Source organism: Psittacula echo (assembly GCF_963264785.1).
Source record: "Psittacula echo genome assembly, chromosome: 15".
Lineage (NCBI taxonomy): Eukaryota > Metazoa > Chordata > Aves > Psittaciformes > Psittacidae > Psittacula > Psittacula echo.
Genome location: NC_137751.1, coordinates 733,311 through 746,330, shown reverse-complemented (window position 1 = coordinate 746,330; position 13,020 = coordinate 733,311). Strand labels below are relative to the sequence as shown.

The 13,020-nt window shown below is 53.1% G+C and overlaps 1 protein-coding gene and 1 pseudogene across 2 annotated transcripts; one reads left to right on the top strand and one right to left on the bottom strand.

The window, feature by feature from the left end:
• Nucleotides 1-3,943: 3,943 nt before the first annotated feature.
• Nucleotides 3,944-4,899, top strand: LOC308227462 (C-C motif chemokine 5-like; the record flags this gene model as incomplete). Its single annotated transcript, XM_080630071.1, has 3 exons — nt 3,944-4,016; nt 4,507-4,618; nt 4,812-4,899. The coding sequence occupies 3 exons, from the start codon at nt 3,944-3,946 to the stop codon at nt 4,897-4,899; spliced, it is 273 nt and encodes a 90-aa protein (XP_080486197.1).
• A 4,823-nt stretch (nt 4,900-9,722) lies between these two features.
• On the bottom strand, nt 9,723-11,651 carry LOC308227554 (C-C motif chemokine 4 pseudogene; annotated as a pseudogene). Its single transcript has 3 exons — nt 11,579-11,651; nt 10,961-11,072; nt 9,723-9,804 (listed from the first exon to the last, which is right to left on the bottom strand). The product of its transcript is annotated as a C-C motif chemokine 4 pseudogene (transcript).
• Nucleotides 11,652-13,020: the final 1,369 nt, after the last annotated feature.

Here is a 13,020-nt window from a genome sequence, read left to right as displayed (position 1 = left end):
GGTGGCGAGCAATTATATTGTGCAGCACTGCTGTTTCCTGTTGGCTTTTTTTCTTTCCTTCCTTTAGTTTTATATGTATGTCCTTGTTATTTTCCTTTTTATTAGTAGTAGTATTATATTATACTTAATTCTAATTATTAAACTGTTCTTATCTCAACCAGCGGGTTTTACATTTTTCTGATTCTCCTCCCTGTTCCTCCCAGGGGGCAAGAGGGGGTGAGAAAGTGGTATTTAGTTGCTGGCTGAGTTTAACCACAGCAACTCACCTCCTAGAAAAGAGGTTTCCTCCTGTGAACAGGAAAATGGAGAAGTCTTGAAATGGGCCCCCCACTCCCCAGGTGGTTGCTACCAGCATGGGCAGCACAACAGGGCACAGACCCCAGGGGACAGGCCAGGGCTCAAGGTGCCAGGATAACTGTCCCCTGTCCCTGTAGTACTCAGCACAGCGCGGTTCAAAGCTGGGGCAATGAGCGCTGGCACAGAGGGTGACACCCGAGGGGTAAGGCAGGAGGAAGCACGGCAGGGCTCCTGAAAGGGCGGATGAGCTGTGACTGCGATGCAGATGCAAGAAAGGGCTCCAGAACATTTCCCACAGAAGACGGCAGAGGGCCCGGGGGAAGTAAATGGACAGTGGAGAAACCTCCCTGTGGCTTGCCTTGAACCATGCAGCTCTCTAAAATGGCCAGGGCAGCTCCTCTCTCCATCTGGGGCCAAATCTCAGCATGGTCCCCATGGACCCCTGCAGCCCTTCTACAACAGGGCCTGGGAATGCAGTGAGACATCTGGCATCCAGGTCCCCTGTCCCCATGGTACCCTGATCTCTGCCCAGGTTCCTCTGCAGTGCCTGGTGGATCGCTGTCACTGGCTTTGCCACCACCTTTTCCCTGAGGACCTACACTGCAGGGAGCAGGAGAGGGCAAAGGGAGGCAGTGGGCAGCTTTGGAGAAGTGCAGAGTAGGGCAAGAAGGAAAGCAGGGAGGAGTGTCACCCTCCCGTAAAGCTGGCCCGGAGCAAGGATGGAGGCTTGATGAATGGTCTGCTGTCTTTCCAGCACTCTGGCATCTCTGCTGTGATGGTCAGGGCTGCAGAATACAGCTCCAAAAACCTGCACAGGGCCAAACCCCCTGAGTGAGGGGCAAGGCTGGGCCATGCAATGGTCACATGGGATTATCATAAAATTACAGAATGATTAAGGTTGGAGGAGACCTTAAAGATCATCTGCTTCCAGCTCCCCAGACATGGGCAGGGACACCTTCCCATTATGCCATCCCTTGGGCACTTGTGGTGGAGCAAGAGGAGCTGTGCTGGGCTGAGGCACAGCCACCCCGTGCTTTCAGAAGATATGCAGATGTCATGGTTTCAGTTGTCTGTACAAGCTGTAACGGAGTGTGAGCTCTGGCAGCCTTGCGGTTGAGGGAGCCTCAATGTCTCTCTGTGGTTTCTTAGATTGCTATCTGGCCCTGTCAGATAGTTTTCACATACAGTAACAGTTCCTTCCTCAACCAGCAGGCCTGGGCACTCCAAAACCGGTTCACTTGCATGTCATACAGCAGGACAGTTTCCACCTGTGACTGCAAAGGAAAGGGACGTGAGTGACTGCCACCCACCAAGCACAGCAGGGAAGTGATGCAGCTGAGGAGCTGCTTGTTGGACCCCAGGAGTGCGTGGGGCCATGTGGTGAGGCAGGCAGTGGGCACTTGTTCAGAAGGAATCTCCAGCCCCAGGGTCAGCCTTGGGACAGCAGGGACAGGTCAAGGCTCAATACAAAAAGTAGTAGTTATTGTAGTGAGGAGATGCGACTGAGACACATCACCTTGCTTTGCACCCCTACCTGGATCTGGGGCATGAGAAATATATACACAAATCAGCCAGAACAATAGATTAATTGCAATACTGGAATTCATGCAATATAGCAGTACCAGCAAATGGTATCTTGGCAAATTCCAGCTGAGAATTTTGTCCTCTGCAGAGCCTGAGTACCTGCTAGCATGCTACTGTGCTGCTCCAAAATGCTACCACTGCATGAATGTGACAGTCACAGAATCCTAGTGTCACAGATTGGTTTGGGTTGGAGGGGACCCTAAAGCTCATCCAGTTCCAATCCCCTGTAATGCACAGGGACACCTTCCACTGGAGCAGCTTGCTCCAAGCCCCTGTGTCCAACCTGGCCTTGAACACTGCCAGGGATGGGGCAGCCACAGCTTCTCTGGGCACCCTGTGCCAGCGCCTCAGCACCCTCACAGGGAAGAGCTTGTGCCTAAGAGCTCATCTCAGTCTCCCCTCGGGCAGGTTAAAGCCATTCCCCTTGGCCTGTCCCTACAGGCCCTTGTCCCAAGCCCCTCTCCAGGTTTCCTGCAGCCCCTTTAGGCACTGGAGCTGCTCTCAGGTCTCCCCTTCAGGAGCCTTCTCTTCTCCAGGCTGACCCAGCCCAGCTCTCTCAGCCTGGCTCCAGAGCAGAGCTGCTCCAGCCCTCGCAGCATCTCCATGGCCTCCTCTGGCCTCGCTCCAACAGCTCCGCGTCCCTCTTGCGTTGCTGCCCCAGAGCTGGATCAGGACTGCAGGGGCTCACTCCAGGTCCTTCACATATTTTTGAAGGCAGGAGTCCTCAGAGTCCCCAGGACACCCCCAGCTCCATGAAGATGGCTCCTGGGAGGATGAGATGGGAAAGCCATGGACTCTTGCCTACCCCAGCACAGTCCCTGACACAGCCCATGGGGACCCTCCTGCAGCACTGCAGACAGTGCAGTGAAGGGGATACTGTGGGGAGGAAGCACCAGTACACCCAGACCCTGCCCTGCGGTCCCTGCTTCATTGCTGGGGCTACAGGAAGATGAACTCATGGTGTCTTGTGAACAGCAGTTCACGAGAAACCACAAGCTGTGAGCTGGCAAATTTAGTGCCTGCTGCAGAAGAGGGAGGTGGTAAAAGGGGAAATGCTCTCTGGGGCATCCCAGGGAACACATCACCTCATGGCAGTGCATGGGGCTCCCATGACTGTCTGTGCACAGGGCAATGGGGATACCTGTTTGCACAAGACCTGGTCCCTCTCCCTTCCACAGTCAGGGAAACTTCTGCCCTGCTTTCTGCATCCACCTTGAGCCAAATCCACATGGGCACTTGCATTTGCCCCACATCCCTGGGAGGAGATGGTATTTGTAGAGTCAGACCACTGAGTCACGCTTTGCAGACAAGCACTCCCTGGCTGATGCTGATGTATTAGAAGGGGTTTGGAGGTCCTGAGCTGCATACTGGAAGCATAGCATTCAGGATTTTTTGTTTATGGTGCCAAGACTGCCAACCCAGATCTACAATCAGTCTCCATGGTGACAGTCACCCTTGCTGCCTGCACAGGCACCATTGCTCCAAGCATGCCTGCTGCCCATGCTGCCTGCCCTGACCCCTTGCATCCACCTCATACATGTTGCAGACCCACCATGGTAGCAGGGACTGCCCAGCTGGACCTGCACTGTCCCCAGGCCATTTCAAGGGTCTGAGCACCTTTGTCCTCAAGGCCTGGGTCCTTCAAAAGGAGGCTGAATTGAGATCCTCTTGGTCCTTCAGGGAGGATGCTGAGATGAATTCGATGGGTTCTGCTGTCGTGTTCGTGAATCTAGCGTGAACCTGCTGCTCAAATGTGGTTTCATATCCTGTCATGGTCAGGGCAGCCTTCATGTGGGTGCCAGTTAGCTCAGGCTTAGCTCACCTCACACAAAGGCTATTTTTGTATTGCTGCTTCCTTTTTTTCTGCATTTCTGAGGCAAAAGTGCCATGACATCAGCTCTTTTATGCTTTGGAAATTCCAAGTGCTTGTCTTGAAATCTGACTGATGGAGCTGGCCACTGTCACTATATAAAAAGCAGGGACTGAGCCATCACCTCACATCAGATACAGGGGGAATATGTTCTGGTCCTGCATCTGCCCTCGCAGCTCATCTGTGTCCATAATGAACATCTCTGCAGTGTGCCTCTCCATCATCCTCGTTGCTGCTCTCTTTTCTCAGGCCTCTCCTGCTCCAAGTGAGTACACGCAGCATCTCTCTCTGCTCTCTTGGGGTGGGTTTTTGCTATGGCTGGCAGTAATTTTGAAGCAGAACTGGAAAAAGTTAGCTGCAAAGGCTGGAAACCTGTGTGAAGAGCTTCTCCTGCTCTCTCGGGACTGGTCCTCCTTTCTAACATCCTTTTATCTTACGGATGGATTTTACTGCTAAGTACTGAAGTTTTCAGGTTTCATCTCCCCTGGTTTTGTTGTTGGGCTTTATGAGTGGTCCCAGGGCGACTGAAAGGATTTTTATCGTTGGAAGTGAGTGCAAGGCATTTTACACACAATCCTAGCAATTACTTTAATTAAGCTTTGGTGTTCACAGCAATTCTTTGCTGACTTTCTGAGGAAACAGGAGAGGAAGAGGGCTCCAGAGCTGATTAAGGGATTTGCTGCCCATGCTCTCAGCTGGTGAATGTACAGTTTATTAAGTGGGAGACTCATGCTGGCTTTCCTGATCTCTTCCAGTTGGGGCTGACACAACTGTGTGCTGCTTCAGCTACGCCTCACGAAAGCTGCCCCAGAGTCATGTGAAGGATTATTTCTACACCAGCAGCAAGTGCTCACAGCCAGCAGTTGTGTAAGTACCAGCTCCTGCTCTGGGCTCTGGGGAAAGGTTCTGCCAGCCTTTGGGGTCTTTGCTTCAGACCCAGTGGTGCCTAGACCACAGTGGTGTGAGCAACCATACCTGGAGTAAGGGAAGGGGGTGACCCAAGGCCCTCTTGTCCCATTCCCCCTCCAGGGCTATAAAACTTCCCTGCTTCACCTGACAGGTTCGTCACCAGGAAGGACCGGGAGGTCTGTGCTAACCCTGATGCCAGGTGGGTGAAGGAATACGTGAACACCCTGGAGCTGCAGTGAGCGCTGGGAGCTGAGAGGTCTCTGCCTTGGAGAAGTCCTGCAACACGATCCAGCAGAGCCTTGGCACAGATCTAGAAATGCTGCTGCTGAATACCAGGACCTGTGGAGCCATCTTGGGGCCCCTGAAGTTCCTTTTATCTTGCAAAGGTGCCATTTACCCATGATAATTTAGCCACCCTTATGGGCAGCTGTGATGCTGGGCACCTTCTGGCCTTGCAGACCCATCTTGCATAGCCTGCTGTGCAATGTGGCTAAACTGTCCCTTCCTTGTGCCTCCGCTGCTAGAATGGAAGGGGGTTTTATCCCTAGAGCTATTTGTGGTAAGTGGTCAGTTGAAATTAAGTGTGACTGCTGTCATGTAAACCTAGGCTGACTTTCAAGTCAGCTGGCTGAACTTTGCCATGGTAGGGTAGATGCTGTGAGCAAGATCTGTCTCCCTAGCAGAGGAAATGATATGCTGGTTACTTACAGGATGCTTATTGTGGAACTACATTGTCCAGCCTCATTTCAAAATGTCTCTTGCTGGTGCCAAAGAATAAAGATGTTTTTCTCTCTGTGTGTTGGCTCTGGAAAATGATGTTCCCCTCCTGCCTGGGAAAGGGGGTAGTAGGACCCCACTACAACCATTTTCAGAGAGGCAACACCTCAGCCACCTTATCCCTGAAAACTTTACCTTCTGCACCACATCTCTGCTCCCAGCGCCACAGCAGCAGCAGCCCCAGCACCACACCAGCACCTCCAGGACTGTTCCCTCCCAGCCTCCATACTGCTGTGGACCCAGACCTCTCCCTCAGCCCTTTCCTCCCCCCCATCATATCAACAGCCAAGGCCAGGGGCTGGTGGAGCTGGACCCACTGGATTTGTCACTGTGAATTTGGCAAAAGGATGTCTGGATGTCAGAGGGTGGGGATACAGCAGCATCTCTGCTCAAAGGAGAGCCAGAACCACGTCCCCAGCACCCATCTTCTGGGGATGCAGCCTGAGCTGTGCCCAGCTCTGGGTATGCTCTTGTCAGTGTTTTACTGAAAAAGACAGGCACCAATGATGTGCTGTTCTTCAGCTGCTTTGCGTAGGAAACCCGAATTTTGTTTGAAAAAGCACAAAATATCTTTTGCACAGAGTAAAACCAACAAAAGCACTTTATCAGCCTATGGCTTGCTTTTAAAAGGGTGACAATCGGCAGTTAACAGCACACCTGAAATACCCCAAAGTAGCTCTCAAAGGAGCCTAAATGCTCTGCAGGCTGGGCAGGTAGCTCAGCAGAAGAGAGGTACAAGGTTCTGGTTTGCAACCCTGCAAAGCAGCTCTGGCACAGAGCAGGAGACAAGGGGGACCCTGGGATACAGCCTGGATCTCAAGGGAAGCAGGGAAGGGATATAAAATCAGCCAGGTCTTCCCAAACAGAAGAATAATCAAGCAGTACTCATGTTGGTTTGCTTTCATACGGTGGCTGCTTGAGCACTTCTCAGAAAGCTTTTAAGCATTGCTATCCCTCACTTGCAACTGGGAAACTGAGGCACAAGCTTGTCATTGCAGAGTCAAGCTGGGTGAGGCGGGCTGATGGGGCTGGCATTCCTTGTTGGGGCCACAGGACTGTAAAGAGAGAGGTGAGCAGCCCACGGCACCCAAATCATTCCTTTGCAAGAGGAGCGGAAGGGGCTGGGGGCCAGAGCTGGGGCGCTGGGGACCAGGCAGGGGTGGCCATCGCAGTATCCCCAGAAAGTTCACAAACGCCTTCACCCAGATGGCATCAGGGTCAGCGCAGACCTGGTGTTTCATCCTGGTGGCGAAGCTCAGAAGTGGGAAGGACCAGGAAACCTTTGTGGTCGCAGCAGGGCTGGGGAATATCCTTTCTTGACCATTGTCTTGTATGAGGGGAGCTGGCCAAGGGGACGAGCTGGGAAGCCAGAGACGGGCACTGGGTCAGAATCCTGGCTCTGCTTCAACTTGCTGCTGGCTCCGGCAGGCAGGGAGAAGGACCAAGGACCACAGACCCAAGTGGCCACCACAGAGCGTGTGATTGGTGTCTCCTGGGGCAGGCACCTTCTGGGTATTTCCCTGCTGCACACCAAGCACCTCGCCTGGGAGCATCTCCTCAGCAGGGCTGGGGCAGCTGCAGCCTCCCATCCTCCTTCTACTCCCATCCCAGCTTCAGCATGGGCAGGTCCTTCTCAACCACCTCCTAACACCTGGAAAGCATCTCTCCCTGCCAGGACAGGGTGATGGCCAATCCCAGATAACACACCAACGAGTCCCGGGGTTGGTTCCAAAAGGAAGCAGTGGTGGGCTCATGCCAGGGGAGGTGGGCCCGGGACAGGGGGAGCAGGGCCTCCAGGGCAGGCTGGCTTGGCTGCTGCTCCTGGAGCTCCAGGATGGAAACCGAAACCAGAAAGGCTGGAGAAGAAAATTCCCACATGTGCCTGGGCTCCTGGCCAGGGACTGCCTGAAGAGCCAGCGGCAGTGCTGAGTCCTCCAGCTTCTCCAGGCTGTCCCTGCACCTGGGGACTCAGACAAGCCTTAGACCCCTGCAGTTTTCCCATCCACCACAACATCCACCCTCTGTCCCCTCGCAGCGCATGGAACCCCAGGTCAAGGACTGTTTTCGGCTCCTGCAGTTCCTCCTCAGCATCAAACTGGGCTTTACAGCACAAACAGCGACTGAATGCACAGCAGGCATGGAGGGAATGGGATGCTCTTGGGGTAGAGGAGACCCCCTGCACCCTGTTCCTGGGCTCCCTGCTGCCTACCCATGGGCAGCAGCTCCTGCCCACCCACCCACCCCACCACGCAGCAGCAGTGGCTGCTCCTGTGTTTCACAGCACAGTGGGGAAGCCTGCTTAGGGTACAGCTCTCTGCAGGTTTCAGTCTCTGCCCCAGGACGGTAAGCCCTGGCCATAGAGCAGTACCAGATGTTTTCAGACATGCTGACCCACCTTGTCCCTGCTTGAGCGTGACCCGACCTTTTCTGCTGGGACCCTGCTTCTTCAGGGGAGCACGGGGACCCTGCAGGGTGGGCAGTGTGTCTTTCCCAAGCCACCCTCCCAGCAGAGCCATCCCCGTGGAAGAGAGGCTTTCCACATGGTGCCCCTTCACCTCCATCATCTCTTGGGACACAACACTGGGCCCTGGGCTGGCTTTGCCCTTTGCTGTGAAGGCAAACTCCCCAGGTGCCCTGTAAGCCCTCTTGCCTGCAGCCAGCTTTCTATCCTGGAAAAGGCAAGACTAGAGAGAAATCACAAGACAACATGAAAGTGCTTTCTCAGCCTCAGTGTGGCCAAATCTGATCTATAGCTACTGGGAAAAAAGAAGCAATAAAAGAAAGGCTTTTGTTTGCATTAGGAGGAGAAAAAGATGTCTGCAAGGCCAGGCCAGCTTTGGGTGACCGCGCTGTTGGGGGATGTCTTCTCAATCTGCAGAAGCACAGGAGTGCTGCACACATTTGCAATGGGAAAGCTGTGCTCAGCGCTGTGTTTTTACCCTTCAGACCTGCTCCCTCCCATTCATGTTCCCCTGCACAGCTGTGTTCTGGGAATGTCTGCAGCAGGTTTGCTGGTGGCTGTTCTACTCCTGCAGCATAGCTGACCACTTCCCTTTGTTTTACAGGAACAACCCCCATCGGGGTGGCCAGAAAGAAAGCTGGGGTCCCTGCCCCTCTCCTGCCAGCACTGCTGGGCTAGGCAGGACAGTGTGTATGGGGGTGCCTGTGGGCTCTGTGCTGGGGAACACTGATGCTTAGCTGGCAGAAACAGCAGGCAGGGGTGGATAAGGGCAGGGCATTGGCCCTGCTCTATACCCCAGCACCCTCAGCACAAAGGTGGACAAAGCAGCTCATGAGCCCTGGTACCTGCCGGCTCCCAGGGCAGACCAGCACTGCGACAGGTCCATGCCCTCTCCTTCCTCCCACCTGACCAGGAGCTGCTCTCCCTGCTCCCCCCACCAAAGCTTGTGGCAGGATTTTACCACTTAGAACAACATGCCCTGTCTCTGCTGCCTTGCACACACACTGTGCCCAGGAGCCAGTCTGGGGTGCAGCGCATGGGGCTGGGAGCAGCATGCAAGCATATGGGACATGCCTGGGGTGCGTGGACATCATGTTCATGTATGTAAGAGGCTCATCAGTGCATAGAAACATGTCTAATTCTGTAGAGGATGTGGAAAGCTGGGGTGTTACGTGGTGGGGAACAAGATGTCAGAGGATGTTCACGTGTTTGCAGTATGGAAACTTCACGGTTTTGGCTCAAACCATTTCCCATCATCACATGCCATATAGAATGCGCAGGCAGGCTTATGGTGAGGTTCTGCCTCTCTGCTGGTGAACACCACACAGAGGCATATAAAGGGATAAAACCAGAGGGTTTGTCTAAATTCTGTATTCTCCAGAATCATGATTTCATACATATAAGCCAGGGCCACTCATCATCCAATGCTGAGACTCTGAGCCACCCTCCTTCAAATACCCTCCCTGCCACTCTCCCATAAATAGCATCATTACCCACAGAAGAAAGTACTGCCTATCCCATATGATAATTCCTTAAATAACTCAAAATGTTACAACAGAGGTGCAGTCCCATGGGCCATTCCAGGCCACAGGCGGAGGTGTCAGGGCAGATGGATGAGGTTGCAGACTAGTCCACACCAGTCAAGGGCAAGCAGCAGCACCCCAACACAAGGCGTCTTGTGGTGCCCTTACAGTGGTCCCCTGTAGTAGCCTGCAGGTGACATGGGCTCAGCAGCTCCTGTTGCCCCAGTGTCCACTCCATTGCAGGAGTTCAGGAAAATGCAACTCCTGCATGACAGCAGCTATGCTTGCCATCTTGCTTTGCTCAGTTCAAGTTTTTCAGGTAAGCTTGAACCCAGGTGTGACTGGGATTGGCACAGACCTGGTGGCCTTTCTTTGTGATGAACCTGTGGAAGAGGGGTGAGACATTAGATATCAGCTCAAACTTGCATCCTGGGAGAGGCTGGATCCTAGCTTTGGGGCACTGCAAGAGGTTCTCCCCCATGCCCTAAACTGATGCTGAAACCAATGGCTGTCTGTGTGTCCTGGGTTGAGCAGCAGCAGTGATCTTTCTCCTTCTCAGTAGCTGGTGCAGTGCTGTGTTTTTGACTTTCAGCCTGGGAACAGAGCTGATAACACCAATGTTTTTAGTTACTGCTCAGTAATGTTTACTCTGACCAAGGACCTTGTGAGTTTCATGCTCTGCCAGGGAGGGGGGGAACCAGGAGGAAGCAGAGACAGGACACCTGACCCAAACTAGGCAAAGAGGTATTCCATACCACAGCACGTCATGCCCAGTATATAAACTGGGGGCGGTTACCTGGAAGGGTTAGATCACTGCTTGGTTGGGCTGGGTACTGGTTGGCGAGTGGTGAGGGGTTGTATTCTCTTCCCTTGTTATTTCCTTTATCATTATTGTTATTGGTGGTAGCAGTAGTGATTTGTGTTATACCTTAGTTACTGGAGTGTTTTTATCTCAACCCGTGGGAGTTACATCCTTTCGATTCTCCTCCCCATCACTCTGGGAGCAGGGCGAGGAAGCGGGGGGAGCGAGCAAGCACCTTCTTGATTCTGGGTTGCCAGCTGGGCATAAACCACAACTCTGTGATTTAAGGTAGAAGCTCTTCCCTGTGAGGGTGCTGAGGCGCTGGCACAGGGTGCCCAGAGAAGCTGTGGCTGCCCCATCCCTGGCAGTGTTCAAGGCCAGGTTGGACACAGGGGCTTGGAGCAAGCTGCTCCAGTGGAAGGTGTCCCTGCCCATGGCGGGGTGGAACTAGTTGAGACTTAAGGTCCCTTCCAACCCAAACCAGTCTGGGATTCTACGATTTCCCCCACTTCATCCCTTTTCCTACACTGCCTCCTCAACTACTGCAGGAACATCCTTGTGCATTCCTGGCAGTCACTGTCCAAGCCCTTTCCCCTTGGGGTTCCCCTCACCCTGCTCTGTTCCTACAGACCCCTGTGCCCACAGCTGCCCTGGTCACTCACGCACGCACACTCCATAGGGACTGTTCCTGCGCTGCCCCAGCTTTTCTGCGCCCAGGAGTCAACACTGGTACTTACACGATGGCTGGCAGCATGCAGCTGGGGCTGGTGCTGTAATAACGCAGGATGCGCCTATGTGGGAGCTTGTGGGCTGTGTAGGAGAAGCAGCAGATTGGGACATCGGGTCCAACTGCAAGAGGCAAGGAGAGACAATGTGAGCATGTGCTGGGCTGTGCAACAGGAGCAGCCAGCCCATCAGCTCATGGAGCTGTGCTGGTAGGGAAGGGAGTGAGGAATTAGAGAATAATTAAAGTTGAAATGAACATTGGGGATCATCTGGTCCAATGCCAGGCACAGTACTGTTGAGTACTGGGGGAGATTCCCATGCAGTCATTGCTCAGAACTTAATTTCTCCACCTCTTCCAGCACCAGGGCAGAGACTGAAGTCCCCAAACTACAACCAGGAATCAGCACCCTGAGTCCGGGACAGCTGGATGAACAGATGTATGGATGGAAGGATGGATGGATGAATTGATGATTTTCTAATTCTGGGGTTCCTACATGCAGCTGAGCTCAGTGCAGAGTGGAGAGTGGTACACATGCTGAAAAATTCCCAGTTATCTGCTAGGGGAGCTCAATGGAGAATGACATCAAAAGCTCAGATCTGTTCTTCATAAATGAAAAAGCAGGACTCACCTGGACCAGAGAAAGTCTGGGAGCAAGAAGCTGCAATGAGGAGAAGAGCAAAAACAGCTGCAGAGACCTTCATCTTCCCGTTAGGTAAGGGCACTTGGAGCAGACCAGAAGCTCTGGCAGAGGAGGCTCAGACTGCAGCAGCTGGATTCAGCCCCTTTTTATTAGGGAGCTCTGGAGGTAGCTGGAAGAATCCCAAGTGGAAATTCCAGGATGATGAGGAAGGATGTCACGAAAGTGAAACAGACAAATGGAATTAGATTAAAAAAAAAAATCGTAAAGAATGGGATCGGGTTCACATTGGAGCCAAGCTTGTTGAGCTCTGACTCAGTGTTCATTTTCGGTTTCATGAAATCAAAAGGAAACTAAAATGTGCCAAGTGACATTGCAGTGTTTATCTGAACTGAAGGAGGGATTTTCCCTGTGAGTCTGTTATAGCAAAAAGACACAATGCTTGCCTAGGATTATGCAACTCTGGAAAAAAGTCCCCAGAGGGGCAGGCTCTGAAGCGTGCTCGTGCTCTTTGTGTCGGGTGCTCACCAAAGGTTGCCAAACTGCAGCATGTGGATCTGAGAGGTGGCAGGACTGCGGGCACTTTGCTCCTACCCATCCTGCAGTGCTGGGCTTAATGAGGAGCAGTGAGGAGCTGGGGCTGGAGGCACCCTGAGGATCATCCAGTCCAGCCCCTGCTCCAAGCAGGGTCAGTGGGAAGGCTGCCCAGGACCATGTCCCGACAGGCTTTGAGTATCTCCAGGCATGGAGACTCCACAAGGTCTCTGGGCAAAATGTTTTGGTGTTCAGTAATAAAGTTTTTTCTGGTGTTTAAACAGAATTTCTTGTTGCCTCTTGTCCTGTCATTGCACACTACTGAGAAGAGTTGAGCTCTGTCTACTTTGCTTCCCACACACATGTTGATGAGATCTCCCAGAGCTCTCTGCTGTCCAGGATGAACAATCCCAGCTCTCACAGCCTTCCTCCTAGGAGAGATGCTCCTGTCCCTTAGTAATTTCTGGGGCCCTTTGCCGAACTCTCTCCAATATGTCCATATGTCTCTCATACTGGAGAGCCCAGAACTGGACCCAGCACTCTAAGAGCAGCTTCACCAATGCTGAGCAGAGGGGCAGGATCACATCCCTCAATGTGCTGGCAATGCTCCTAATGCACCCCAGGAGGCCGTTGGCCTTTTCTGTGGCAAGGGCAAGTTGCTGCTCCTGTCCAATTTGGTATCCATCAGGACTCCTGGGTCCTGTTATGTCAAACTGCTTTCCAGCTGGTCAGCACCAGACATGCTGGTGCCTAGGAGTGTCCCGCACCAGGGACAGGACTTTGTTGAGCTTCATGACTTTTTGTCATTCCCTCTGGAAGGCAGCATGTTCCTCTAGTGTGCCAGCCACTCCTTCCAGCTTTGCATCAGCTGCGAACTTGGTGATGGCGCGCTTTGTCCC